At 50.0% G+C, this 13,944-nt stretch overlaps 1 protein-coding gene across 4 annotated transcripts in view; it reads right to left on the bottom strand.

Moving 5' to 3' along the window:
- Positions 1 to 13,944, bottom strand: part of NTRK3 (neurotrophic receptor tyrosine kinase 3) — a 387,271-nt gene that overhangs the window by 264,904 nt on the left and 108,423 nt on the right. For all 4 annotated transcript variants that reach the window (XM_046008586.1, XM_046008582.1, XM_046008584.1 and 1 more), the window contains exon 4: positions 4,208 to 4,276. In XM_046008586.1, the coding sequence (XP_045864542.1) occupies positions 4,208 to 4,276 (69 nt within the window). The remainder of the gene's footprint in view (positions 1 to 4,207; positions 4,277 to 13,944) is intronic.

Here is a 13,944-nt window from a genome sequence, read left to right as displayed (position 1 = left end):
AACTTCTTCCCCAAGGCTCTGCTTTAACTTCTGCAAAATGGGGGTAATTGTGCTCGACCCTCTTCCTGCACAAAGTTATTATGAGGATTAGCGATAATACATGATAACATGCTTTGTGAATTGAAAGGGACTATAAAGAGACCAGAAATTATTATTACAGTAATGCTATTATGAACATGACTGTTCGGGGACTTCTCTGAGAGCCGTGGAAAGCAGTCATGGCCAAGACTAGGAGAAAAGAAAGTGCCAGGATCAGCTCAAACCCATCCCCAATACTGAGTTAATATTTTACCAAGTCGATTAAATCTGCAAATTATACCAGAGGTAATTATCACTTTGCTTTAAGAAAACGAAATATTCCAATCTGTTTTAATCATGTCTGCTCTGTGTGTGCAGGATAGTAAGAGAAGCCTGTTCAAGATACACTAATGGTCCCTAGGGTATTTCTGGAGGGTTTCTGTGCTGTGGGTTTATATCCTCTGGTGCCTCTTGCCTTTGCCTAAATTGCATCATGGGATCCAGAATCCAAGCTTCTTTTCTTTCTAATTCATTCTTTATCTCTAAGACAATCTCTTTGATTCCTGCTCTGATTTCTGGACAGACAGTTCCAGGCTTCTTCATAAGGGGAAAAAAAAATCCAGAAAACAAAAAACACCACCTTGATACAACCAGAAACTTCCGAGAGAAACTGTGCAATGCCCGCTAAGAGGAACACAGCTAGGACTGGTGAGGGGCAACAGGTCAGGTGATCAGCCAAGACCATATCCTTCATCTGAGAAAAGTAAATGGGAAATGAGTAGGGAAGCTGCCAGCTCATGATCAGGGCTCTGAGATGCTAACTTGTCTGGGTCTCCATCTCCCCACCCCCAATCTGGTGATTCCACTCAGGAAGCCACATGCTTGACAGTGGTTTCCAGAAGGAGACAGCAAGTATGGGGGAAGTTTACTGAATTGTTTAAGGGAAGAACGCTGGTCTTTGGAAACAGCAGACCTGGATGATGGTAATGCTAATTACCGTAATACTGATTCCCATTCCCATTGATAAGCTCTGTGATCCTGGACCAGTTGTTCAACTTGGCCAAGCCTCAATCCTTCATTTGTAAGACTGTTTATGATACCTCCTGTGGGGGTTGCTCCAAAGATGAGTCAGGACTTTGTTCATAATAGGTGCTCAATAGAGGGCTCTTCAGTCTCCTTCTCTACTATTGGAAAGGTCGTAGATACTCAGCCCTTCCGATGGAGAATCCCACCAGATCCATTCTTATAGCAAGGACCCTCCAGTGGGGGAGCATCTGGTTGGGGTAGGCAGAGATCCTCAATGACAGAATAAAATGTGCTGAGAAGTCACTGAATGCCCTAGTTGGCTCCTTCTGTTCCTGCAGAAGGTGGCTCAAAGCCTCCCACTCTGGCTTTGGGATCTTCTGGCCATCATGGCACAGAAAGCCATCTCCCCCTGTCCTCTCTCCTCCAAGGCCAAGATTCTATCTTCCTGGAAATACCCAACCCATCCCCAAACCCCAGCCCACAGGCTCCATTGGGCAGACCCTGGCAGTCTACAAGGCTCATGCCAGATGGCGCCATGTGGACTAATCAGGAAGTCGGACAAGAAAATACTACCCCCTCTTCCATTTGCCAGGAACTGGGATTGTTTGGATTTTAATCATAGCCACAGTGAAGAGCCAACATGAGGCCCCTCCAGCCAAAAGATAAATTTTCCACTCTCAACATTCAACTCTTCCTCAAAAAATAGACCCCTACCAGGACAAGAGGGGGGCTTCTTTATTTTCCCACGTAATTTTTTTCTTATTTAACAATGTGACAGAAATAAAATACTCTGGGACATGGCGGCCCTCACATACTGGCTCACACTGGAGGGAACGTCTTCATTCCGCCATAAGTCACATCTAGCTCACCGGTGTATTGATCCCGGGCAAAGATGAATGCAGAATCCCATGATCCTCTGGGATAAATCTGACATTTTCTTTAAATATATATCCACGGAACAACTGTTTCTGAAACTCCACGAAACAGGTCACCAGGGCAGCACACCATTGATTTCACATCCAATGATTTTTTAGAAGGCACACTGAACGTTTTCTCAATAATTCAGCCAACTGCAGACCCCAGATGTCCCCCAGAGAGACGCTGTCCCTCGCCTCCTACAGAGGAAGGGGAAGGCATTCTGCGAGAAGTCACATGAGACTCCCAAGAAAGAGAGCCCCCAGTTAGCTCCTCTATGGCAGAGCCCTTGATCGGATCTAGGGCAACGTAAGAAGGAACTGCAATCATGCACTTTTTGACAATTATTGCAGAACCGCTCCTTGAATTGGAAACAGATTTTGAGAGGCTGAGGGACAGCTAACGAGAGTGGTCAAGACCTTGAGTCCATATGCTACCCTTGGCTAATGGGTAACACGAAACAAGATACTTCACCTTGCTGAGTACCTCAGGGTCCCCGAATGTGAAGTGACAGTAATAATTCCTACCCAAGAAATTACTACAAGGATTTAATTAAATAACGAATGTACATAATTCAAGAGATTGCTGGGCACAGTGCCTGGCACAGTCAGATCTCAGAAATCGTTAGTAGTGATCTTAGCAGTCATGTAAGGTTTTCTTCCACCTACAAAGATGGGAATGAATACGATGCATCAAGTCTGACATTTAGCTGTCTGTGACACCCGTGACATCATCCGGGTTTTTCAGTGTTATATAAACAAGTATATATTTATGTTTTTTCTCAGCTCGGGTAGTTTTTAATCAGTGTACCTCAGGATCTCAGCCCTATGTGGCTAAAGGACTGTGGTCACTATATCTACTGGGGCCACACCAGAGGAGTAGCCCAGAGGGAAGGGTAAAATTCTAAGAAGGGAAGGCAACCCACGGCAGTACTGTCCTGAACTCTCCAGCACTGTTGAGATCACCTCTGTACTTCCCGGCCCTAGGATGGCCTTTTAAAGAATCAGGGCACTCAGGTCCATGAGGATAAGTAGGGTATACAAAGCCATCATGGGGTAATGGGCTATTGAGCCACTGGATGTAAACATTCCTCTCCTCAACCAGCTGGACTGGAAAAGCTAAGATCTTGACTCATCCGTGAACTCAGGTCTTCCCAGGTGGAGGGATCCTCCAGTAGGGGATTGAAAGGCAGACAGCATGGGCAGAGATCCAAGGCTACTGACTCTTGGTAAAGATGGTAAAGCAACCTGCATTCAGTGAATTTGGATCTGAGTCACTAAGTAAAAGGAAGCACATGAGCAGTGTCTCTGGAACCCTAACTCCCTAATTTCATCCATGCCTCAATTCCTTTTCAATTTATTCCTTGATTTGTTCCCTCAACATAACATGCTGTCCTTCATGCACAGAGATGACCCTGATGACTCACACATCAACACGACTTGTTTTTTCCAGCAGTGGTCAGGAATTTTCACTCCGCCATCCAACAAGGGTTTGCACAAAATGGCTGGAGGGGATAGGGGTACATTGATCAGCCTGGGAAGATAGTCGGGCCAAGCAGTCCATAGGCAGATTAAATAAATATATGGACTTGCCTCCCACCCCCACCATCGGGATGTCCCTATGCAAGCCAAATAGGCTGACAAAAGATGATAAGTGGTGGAAAGGGCACGCAATCGGAAGTCAGAGGCATGGGTTCAAGTCCTAGGTCGGCCAGTTCCTAACAATGCAATCTTGCCTGTGTCTCATGTGCCTTTTGGGGGCTCAGCACCTTCACCTTAAAATGAAGAAATACATTTTATATTGGAGATATAATAACACCTATCTCCCATAATGCTCATGATGATAAATCTGTTTTTTTCATGATGATAAAGCTGGAGTCACATCAATGAAAGCACACCTGGTCATCCACAAAATCACATATTGTGAGTGTCGCTTATTATAAATTGAAAATACTCTTTATTATTATATGTGTAAATGCTATTACTACTCGTTACCTACAGACCACAGAACTAGGTCCTGCTCAGAGATAAGATCCCAGTCTTCTTCAGAAATGTGCTGGAAAGACCATCAGAAATCAAACAACAAAGAGGGTGTCTCACCCTCGCTGAACATGGTACACTCTGTACCACCCAGCCCAAGGAGCCCTAAGGGCACACCCAACCTCGGGTGGTTCCACCGCCCCACATTTCTCCCCACCCAACCTCTAACCACCGCTCTAGAGCTTGGAGGTCTTCAAAGCCAAACTTACAATTCCCGAAGACTTAGCGTCTGGAAGAGCTGCCAGGAGAGTGTGGTGAGCCGGTTACTTGACAGGTTTCTGCAAGAGGGACAGATAAAGGGCAAATTAAGGGACAGACCTGGTGTGAGTAATGCTCTTGGTAGGAAGCTTGGTTATTTCATGGGAGCCTGGCTTTGTTGTTCTTTTCGTTGTTTCATTCTGCTAACAGTGTATCCGCCAGTAGTCAAGGCCCCAGATTAGGTCTGGAGAGGATTTCGAGGAAAGGAAAGTAAGAGATTTACAATGTAAAAAAAAAAAAAAGAAAGAAAAAGAAAAGAACTGTTGGTCATTTTCCCACATTCTCTCACCACAGTAAAGGTTCAGGGAAGCTTCTGGAGGCCACCCTCCCACAGGGGGACAGAGCTCTCAGGATACACAAGCCGACAAGCATTCTTCTTCATTTTATTATTGAAGTGTCACAGACATTTAAAAAACTGGGCATATTTAATGCATACATCGTGATGAATTTCAAGGCAAGTGTATACCCATGAAACTGTCACCATAAACAATGCCATAAACTTAACCATCAACTTAAAAAATTTCCTCCCTCCCTTTCCCTCTCTCTTTCTTTTTTTTTTTTTTTTGCTATAACCGTTAACATAAGATATAACCTCTTAACACATTTTTAGGTGTACACACCACCTAACTAATGACTGATGACGCTGTACTGTACATCTCCAGGACTTACTCGTCTTGCATAAATGAAACTAGGTCCCCTGTTACCAACAAGCATTCTTAACATTCACAATAGTGGGAAACCCTGCAGGTCACCTACAATTTCTTCTACCCAGTCCCTCCCCCAGCAAAGAGGCCCATCCATGATCAAGACATCAGCCTTTTGTTCACACTTCTGTTCTCCTCCTAATGGCTATTTAATTGTTCTCATTAGGATGTACAGAGGAAAGGAGTAGCCATTAGTCTTCCAAATAATAGAAGAAACACACCCACGGTGATCACGTTACCAGGCTCAACAGACAACTCTTGATAGGACAACAGCCCTTCAAGGCGGCAGTTAGACGCGGTCGGAGTCCACATGATCCCGCAGGAGCACTACCCCTGCACTGATGAGATGGGATGGTGGTAAGATGCCACACGGGTCCACATTATCCACACACACGCATGCACATGCGTGCACTGGTGCCAATTAAACACGCAGGTGACAAACTCAAGTGCAGACTCTTGTTCGCACGCAGGCACATACGCTCTCCACACACCTCTACTTAGATGACTTCTACAGCCGACACTTGGGGAGGAACCAAATACAGGCTCCTTGGGGGAACGAAGAGGGCACGAATCATAAGGTCCCTCTGAAACTTACATTCAAGTTACAAATGAATAAGCAAGGCAACGGCAGTTTGCCAATGACAGAAGGAAGAGGACAAACCAAGTGATGTCATCATGGATGCCGGAGAGGGAGACAGCTCCTTTACACAGGCGTCCTCCGAGAGGGTAGCATCGAACTGAGGCCAGAGCTAGAATGAACCTGTGCCAGGGCTGGGGTTTTCTGGGCAGTGAGCACAAGAAGAGCAAAGGCGGAATGGGGGCCGGTGGGAAAGGAGGTAGGGGAGAGTGGTCGGGGGTAAGGAGGAGAGGCGATAGCCACAACCACCTTGCCGGCCATGGTGAGGACCTTGGATTTTTATTTTAAGGAGCAAAGAGAAGGCACTGGATGGCTTTAAGAAGGGACATAATCTAATTTACCATTTCTTAAAGGAAGAGACCAAGCCTGGAAGCTGGTAGACAATTAGGAGGCTGTGGTAGTGTTGAGGAAGGGGATTAGAGATAATGAAGCAGGTGGATTCGGAGGGGGGAGGGGGGTAGCGCCACCAGAACCTCTTACTGGATTGGGTCTGAGAGAGGAGGGAGGAAGACGCCGCCATCAGGCCAGCAGCCAGATCATTTAGTGAGACCAGGAAGGCTGTAAAAGCGTAATACCTGGGGATCATGAGCCTCCCCTTGCAAATGCTAAGTCTGAGATGCCCGTGAAATATCCAGAAAGAGAAATCGGCTAGGCTGGTGGATTCCTGGGTCTGGAGGTCACGGGGAAGTCCAGGCTGGTGGCATCACAGACGGCACGCACCGATTTCACAGGGACAGATGGCACACACAAGGACAACCTAAGGGACAGGGCTTCCCCTTTATAGCTGAGGCAGCCCTACCCTTGGTGACAGCCAGTGACTGTGCTGGAAAGACAGTCCCCTTTCTGGGGGTGCAGGGGGCTGGTGGACAAAGGAAGGGGACCACAGGAACAGGTTCCCAGGCTTTCTGTTCCACTCCCCCCTCACCCAGCACTCTCCATGGTGTCCTCCAGCCCGCACATCACTGTCTACGGTAGACGCCTCGGGAGCCCGCTTCCTGCCGACGGAAGGAAGAGCTCGAACTGCATATGAATCACCAAAGCTTATAAACCTTAACCTGTTCACACACTCAGCTTCCCAAAACCCCTACCCCCGGTCCGTCGTGGGCCTGCAAACTTCCTCCATGCCCCAGTGATCAGAAGGAAAGGGAGATCAAGGAAGGCCTGCATGGTGGCCACTTAAGGACAACAGTGGGGCACGGCTCCCCTGACCCACCTCCTGCTCAGGAGGGTGGAGTGGGGATCTGGTGCACATGCCCAGTGAGCGGCTCGCTTTACACTGGGTTTTGCACCTGGAGCTCAGACCTTGGGGTCAAGGATTCTGGGTCTCAGTACCGTGCTTGAGTCCCCATTACGCTTAGCCTCTGTGAGGTTCCAGCAAATGTGAGCGACTCCCCCAGGTGGAAGCCTTCTGTCCTGTTCTCCTGGCTCACTATCTACCCACAACCGCAGCCGTGGCAGCCGATGTCAGACAGGCTGGCCTGCCGTGAGGTCTCCTCCTCACTCCAGCACCTCCTTGAACAGAACCCCCAGTTCTAAAACCGAGCAGCACCCCATGACAGTTAGCAGCCAGGAACCCCAGATTCGCCGAGCGCTCAGAAGCAACCCCGTCTGTCTCTCCCCCTCCCCACCCCAGCGAGAAGCAGGGACTAATGCGGGTGTGAGGCAGGTGAAGCGGGGACCCTGCCCATCTCTGAGGGAAGACCAGCCTGGGAGCGTGTGCCGGGGGGTTCCTGGGGAGCCTGAGGCAGGGATCAGGCCGCCAGCAACGTCCTTTCACAAAGGTCATGTTTTGCTACATTAGGCAGAAATGTCATGAGAAAATTGGATTCTAGAAGAAAGAAAATAACAGGCATTCTGGGCAAATAAAGACTAAGAAATAGTATTATCTCCTTATTACAAGCTGGAGAGGGGAGGAGGGCCTGGGACATTCGGGAAGGGGGAGGGGAGCCCCTGTTCTCCTGGGGTTGTCCTAGCTTCATCTCCTTCCTGCCACGCCCACCAAACCCCACCTGGAAGAGAAAGGGCCCCTGGATTGCTCCAGCTCTTCGGCCGGATGGAGCAGCCGCTGCAGGACTCACGGGCTGTGTCCAGGACGACCAACTCCCCTCCTCCCCAGCCACCTCCCTGGGACACAGACCATCTCCTCCCATTGGAGGGCAAGCCTGCCCTTACCTCTTCTGCACACCAGCTACTCTCCTGTGCTCCCACCTACCTGCCTCCCGGACTACCACTAAAACAACAGCCACCACTCACCAAGGGTTTACTACTGAACACCGGGCACTGTGTTCAGCACTTTTACATTCATGACCTTATTTGATATATGCAACGGAACCGGGCGGGTATTACTAATATCTCTGTGGTCGATCTGAACGGGTCTGAGTGGCCTTAACGCAAAGGCTCGGTCAAGAAGCAATAAGCCACACCCCCAGGAACGTGGGCAACCGACGCGCAGACAGGTAAATTCCCACGTGCGCGCGTGCACACACACACACACGCGCACACACACACACACCCACACACACACACACACACCCTCGGCGTATGTTGCCAGAGATGGGGGCACTGCCCTACACGAGTCCCTGGAGGAAGGCAGTGCACACAACCTGCACAACTGTACATGTACCCAGTACCCCGCCAGAGACGCGTGAGAGAAGTCCCCAGCCCCAGAGACAATCATGTACACAGAGGACAAGCAAGGCAAACACAGAGCACCCCCCAAGACAAGCAGGGCACACCTCTGGCCACCCTTCCCTCACGGGCATTTATAAATGCTCATGGTGCAGGACAATGGGGACGCTGAGACACAGGGCTTTGATTGACTGACCGCCCCACTCAGAACTCACTACCCCCTGGTTTTCCTCCCAGCTAGTGCCTCAGCTGGATTCGCCTGCCACCTGTAATTGATGGGCTGGTTATCCTGCTCATCAGACTCCAGGGTTAAGAACCATCCTGCCTCCGGCCCCACAGCAGCGTCTTCCGGAAGCCTCATCCCTGACAGATCCATTATCCCCCATCTCTGACTTGTGCTTGGGTCAACGGCCAGGTTCCCAGCCACCTGACCACTGGAATTAATTTGGTGAGCAAGATTTTACGAGATGAGGCATCAAACACTTTCCCAAAATCAAGCTCTGTGACATTGCCCCCGTATCCCTCATCAGAGACTCCCAAACAGCCATTAATTCTGTCCCGCACTGCTGGCTCTCTCACAGCCCAGACTCTGGGGCCCAGAGTAATGAACAATGACGAAGCTCCTGGGTGCTCTGGGAACAGGGAGCCAGACACACAGATGGCCAAAATCGGACCCAGAGGAAACAGAGGGCTGAGATGGCCCTTTCTGCCATTAACCCCTTGGTGAACACGGCTCCTCCCAGGCTAAACACCTCAGCATGGCAAGCAGCCTCATGACCTTCTTCAAGGGGACAGCTGACTCCAGCAGGATAGAACCCATGATCTGGGAGGACGTCGCCCTCTACTCTGGGAACGCTACTGTCCAACCAGAGGTCATTCAAGATGGACCCCGTCACCAAGAAAAGGCAACCAGATGAATTCCTGTGTTGCCCCAAAGGTACCGTGTCTCTGGGGGCTGAGACTTGAGAAGGGGACACTAAGCTTCATCCACAAGTGATCCTGAAGCTGGGAGACTCATAGAGTTCTGGGATGTACAGCATGGCTGACGTTTGGAAGGGCTTCCTCTTCTCTCGGCAGAGGCAGGCCCGGGAGGCAGGTTGTGTTTCAAAACTGGAGTGTGTAAGGGATCACTGGAAGGTGCCAGGTTCCCTCTTTGAAACCCCCAACCTCTCTTTTCCATCTTCCCAGACCTGAGGGCCCCTGGGCCCCCCCACAACTCCCCTTACATCTGTATAAATACACGGGATGTTAATGGAGCCCCTTCCCCAACGTCATTATCACTGCGTGATTGTCTGTGTCTCCTCTCCTGGGCCCCCCACCCTCTTCCTCTATTTATCTCGCACTGTTTTTTGGGTTCCACCCTGAGCCCTCGGACCATCTTCCAGGTTCCTGTTTATAAGTCCCATCCCCTCTGAGAACCAGGAGTGTGTTCAGCTGCAGCCCAAAGACGAAGGTGGCTTCTCCTAGAGGATCCATTCCACTGCCTGCAAAAGGCCTATTCTGAACACTGTCCGGGCTCAGAGCATCAAGCACAGCTAACCAGAACACAGCAGAGGTCAAGGCCCTCCTCGTCTTGTAGGCCCCAGGAGCTGTGGCTTACTGGCTGCGTCCATCATGATCTCAATCTCATTTCCTTTGTCCAAGAAGGCAGCATTTTGAAAGGTGCAATTCCTTGGGCACCTGGGTGGTTCAGTTAGTTAAGTGTCAGCCTTCGGCTCGGGTCATCATCTAAGGGTGCTGGGATCAAGCCCTGAGTCTGGCTCCCGGCCCAGCAGAGAGTCTGCTTTTCCCTCTGCCCCTCCTCTCACTTGTTCTCTCTCTCTCTCTCAAATAAATAAATAAAATCTTAAAAAAAAAAAAAGGTGTAATTCTTCCTTCCCTTTCGTGACATCGGACATCCCCTTGGCAATCTATCTGTCCTCCTTTCATTTTCCCCATGAAAGAAACATCTCCTCGGTCTTCTTGGAAATAGCCAACTCCCTTCCCTGCCACCCCGTACCAGGATCCTTTTCAAATTGCTGAAGAACATGGAGGGAAGGTCAAGAAAAGACAACCACCACCCCACCCCCATGCAGCACCATGCCCACATAGAGTTTGTTGGAAAGGAACCAATCCACCAGAGGGGGAGGAGGCTGACCGTCTACTGCCCACTTCTCCAAGACCCAGGGCATGTATGCCACATTGACCTTGACCTTGTGACTTTGTGTACAGTCGGCCCCGCACCAGAGGTGACTCTAACCCACCATGAGGAGTCATGAAGGTGGCTGCCACCAACCTCCTTGGGATGAAACAGTGGGAAGGAGGGAAGCGCCATACGCAATCTCATTCCCCAGGCCTGCCACCAGCCACCGAGGAGGCTGTGCAAGCCAACCTCTTAAAATCCAGTGCCTGTGACAAGGAAGTAGGGGCTGCCGCCCAACGTTCCTCTTGAAGACCAAGAAATATTCTTCTACATCATTGATATATTTGCTTTTCCCTCAATTAAATTGCTGTAAAAGGGGGTGGGGGTTAAGGCCATTTGAGCCATTTTTATTCAGCTAAATTACACTGGATGGCTCATTTAATGAACTTTAATGAAGCCAAAATGCTTTCTCTAATCAAATCTCAAGTGACGTGACTGGTCTCTTGACCTTAGATCAGGAGACTGGAGGCAGCTTTTCTACAAGGCCCTGTGCTGGGCTGAACCAGGGTTTCCCAGAGAATGTTCCTGAGAATCTTAGATCTGCAGTACATTAATGGATGTTATAAAGGGGAAAAAAATTCATGTTGCTTGAAAAATGTGGTTTTTGAAGAAAGTAAATGGGCTCATTTATTGCAGAACTTCTCAGAGCCTTTATGAAGAGAAGGACCTGACCTACTGAGTCTCAAACTTATTGGACCACAGAACCTTTTCCATCGGGCATCTAACCAAAAATGTCACCCCACATAGCATACAGAAATGATGGTTGTGGTCAAGAAATAGGTAATTTGCTCTTGGTCCAGCATTCTTGGCTCACAGCTGCGAAAACCCCCAGAATTTCTTGAGCAGCAAGAGCAATGGGAACATCTTTTGTTACAATATTTGAGCTCTTCTCCTCAGCTCCTGAGACTGCTTCAGAGAATGAGGGGACTTTTGCAAAGCCCCCGAAGATGAGGGCTGGTTGCCAGGGGAACCAACCATGCATAGAGGACTAGAACTTTCAGTCCCACCCCTGATTTCTAAAGAGGGGAGAGGCAGTGGAGGTTAAATCAATCACCAGTGGCCAATGATGGACTCAAATAGGCCCAAGTAATAAAAGCCCCATATAAACTCCATTTAAAAAAAAAGGGGGTCCGGAGTTGGTGAACCACAACACTTCCACGTGCCACCAGGCCAGACACCAAACTCCACAAGGACGAAAGCTCCTTGCTTCAAGACCTGGCCTTATGTATCTCTTCATCCAGCTGTTGATTTGTACTCTTTAATATCCTTTGTAATAAACCAGTAATCCAGTGAGTAAATTGGTTTCCTGAGTTCTGTGAGCCACTCTAGTAAATTAATCGAACCCAAGGCGGGGGGCGGGTCGTGGGGACCTCTGATTTACAGCGAGGGTATCAGAAGCACCAGGAAGAATCTGGACCGGGGACCGGCATCTCAAGTGGGATCTGATGCTGCCTCTGTGTAGATGGTGGCAGAATTGAGTTGAACTACAGGACACCCAGCTGGTGTCCCAGAATTGCCTGGTGCTGGGGGGAGAAAAACCCACGCATTGGAAACTGGGTGCAGAATCATTCATCATGGAGCGCCGGGCTCGGCAACCGAGCATCTGCAGGCCCGCACTCTGTTCTTGTAAATAGATTTTTGGAATACAGCCACACCCCTTCATGTCTGTGTTGTCTGGACCCACGTTCGAGGGGGAATAATGGTCCTCTGAAGAGGTCCACATCCAAGTCCCCAGAATCTGAGAACAGATCCGTTTCTGCGGCGAAAGAGACTCTATGGATGTAATTAAGAGTGTGGACCTTGAGATAAGAAAATTATCCTTAATTATCCCCCGGCCCCAAGGCAATCACAAGCATCCTGAGAAGTGGAAGGGTGGGGACAGAGAAGTCAGACAGGGATGTGACTAAGGAGGAAAAGAAAAGACCTGGGTTGTGCTGGCTTTGAAGATGGAGCCCAACGCCGCATGCCAAGGGCTGTGCATGGCCTCTAGAAACTGGGAGAGGCAATGAAACAAATTCTCCATGAGTCTCCAGAAGGGACCCCAGCCCTGCGGACACCTGGATTTTTCAGCCCAGCGAGGACCATGCTGGTTCTAAGCTACACAGTATAAGACAAGACATTGGTGTTTTTAAGCCACAATGTTGAGGGTAATTTGTTACAGTAGCTATGGAAAACTCGTACACGTACACCCTCGGAGCCTGCATCAGAGCCACAGGGTTGAGTAGCGATCACAGAAGACAGAAACTACTCAGTACGTGGACCCTTCCAGAAAAAGTTCGCCAGCCCTCACCCGTGAAAATATAATGGGAGCCGTATACGCGAATTCAAATTTTCTGGTGGTCACATTTTTGAAAAGTGAAAAGAAAGAGATGAAAGTAGTTGTACTCACACGTTACACTTTACTCAATAACGTGTCATCCATTTGTAGGATCAATCTAATAAATGCTAATGAGACCATTCATTAGCATTTGTGTGCGTGTTCTGTCTTTGAAATCCACATGTACTTACACTCACAACACACCTCCATTTGGACTGGCCACATTTCAAGGGTCTAAGAGCCACGGACGGCAGCTCTCGAACATCTACACGAGCCAGGCACTGACTGGGGTCCCTCAGTGGACTGGAGCGGCCAACAGGTGGAGAAGTAGAACACTTAAGTTCTCCAAAGGGCAGCTGTCCTCGCTCCAGGTGCCAATCTGGAGAGCCACCCAGCAGCCATGTGGCTTGTCGTGGGGAAAGGAATCACTCCGGTCATCCCCAACCATGTGGCAACACCACTGGGAAGGTGCCGGCGTCCTCTCGAGCTGGAGAAGCTCAGGACAGGCAGGAAAAGAGGCATGCTGAGGAGAAGGAGGAGGAGGGTGGCCCCACACTGGAGACACTAGGCTTGGGTGTGATCGCTGGACGATCAGTATGCCCGGCCCACCTAATCCAGTCCAGGCTCCGCCTTGAAGTTCAAGTCTTTTCACAAGATGACCTCAACCCCCTGTTTGCATGTCCTCCCATCACCACCCACCTCCCTCCCCATAACAAACCCTGAAGTCACCCCACCCCACCACAGAGTGGGATCCCCGAGTTGGCGGAGCCCTCACAGCTTCCTGGCACTTCCCCATCTCCACACCATGGCATCTGGTGCCCTCTACCCATTCATGCTGTCTCCCGGTCCCGCAGGCCCATTTCGGATGGTCCCAAGTATGGCCAGTGCCATCCAATCTGCAACCTTCTTGCCCCCTCTTCCTCCCGTGCATTTTGTCTGGGCCCACGTGGCAGGCCGCCGGCGTTGATGGACTGCTCTGCAGCTGCTGGCCTCCTCCCCCCGCAGACGGCTCTTCCTGCAAGCCGAGAACCACCTCTTTTCGGCTGGAGAGCCCTCACGGGCCCCGGAGCAGAGGAAGCACTCAATAAAGGCCCAGCGAGTTCAGCTGAAGCCCCACAGAACATCAGACGGGACCGGGCGCCGGCCCTTCCTCTGCTGCATCCATGTTCTGGGACCCCGGGTACACTCCCTGACCTCTCTGCTCCTGTGCACGCTGGGGA

The sequence above is a fragment of the Meles meles genome, chromosome 6 (assembly GCF_922984935.1).
Source record: "Meles meles chromosome 6, mMelMel3.1 paternal haplotype, whole genome shotgun sequence".
Classification (NCBI taxonomy): domain Eukaryota; kingdom Metazoa; phylum Chordata; class Mammalia; order Carnivora; family Mustelidae; genus Meles; species Meles meles.
Note: the sequence above shows the minus strand (reverse complement) of the source record. Positions and strands in the feature narration are given on the sequence as shown.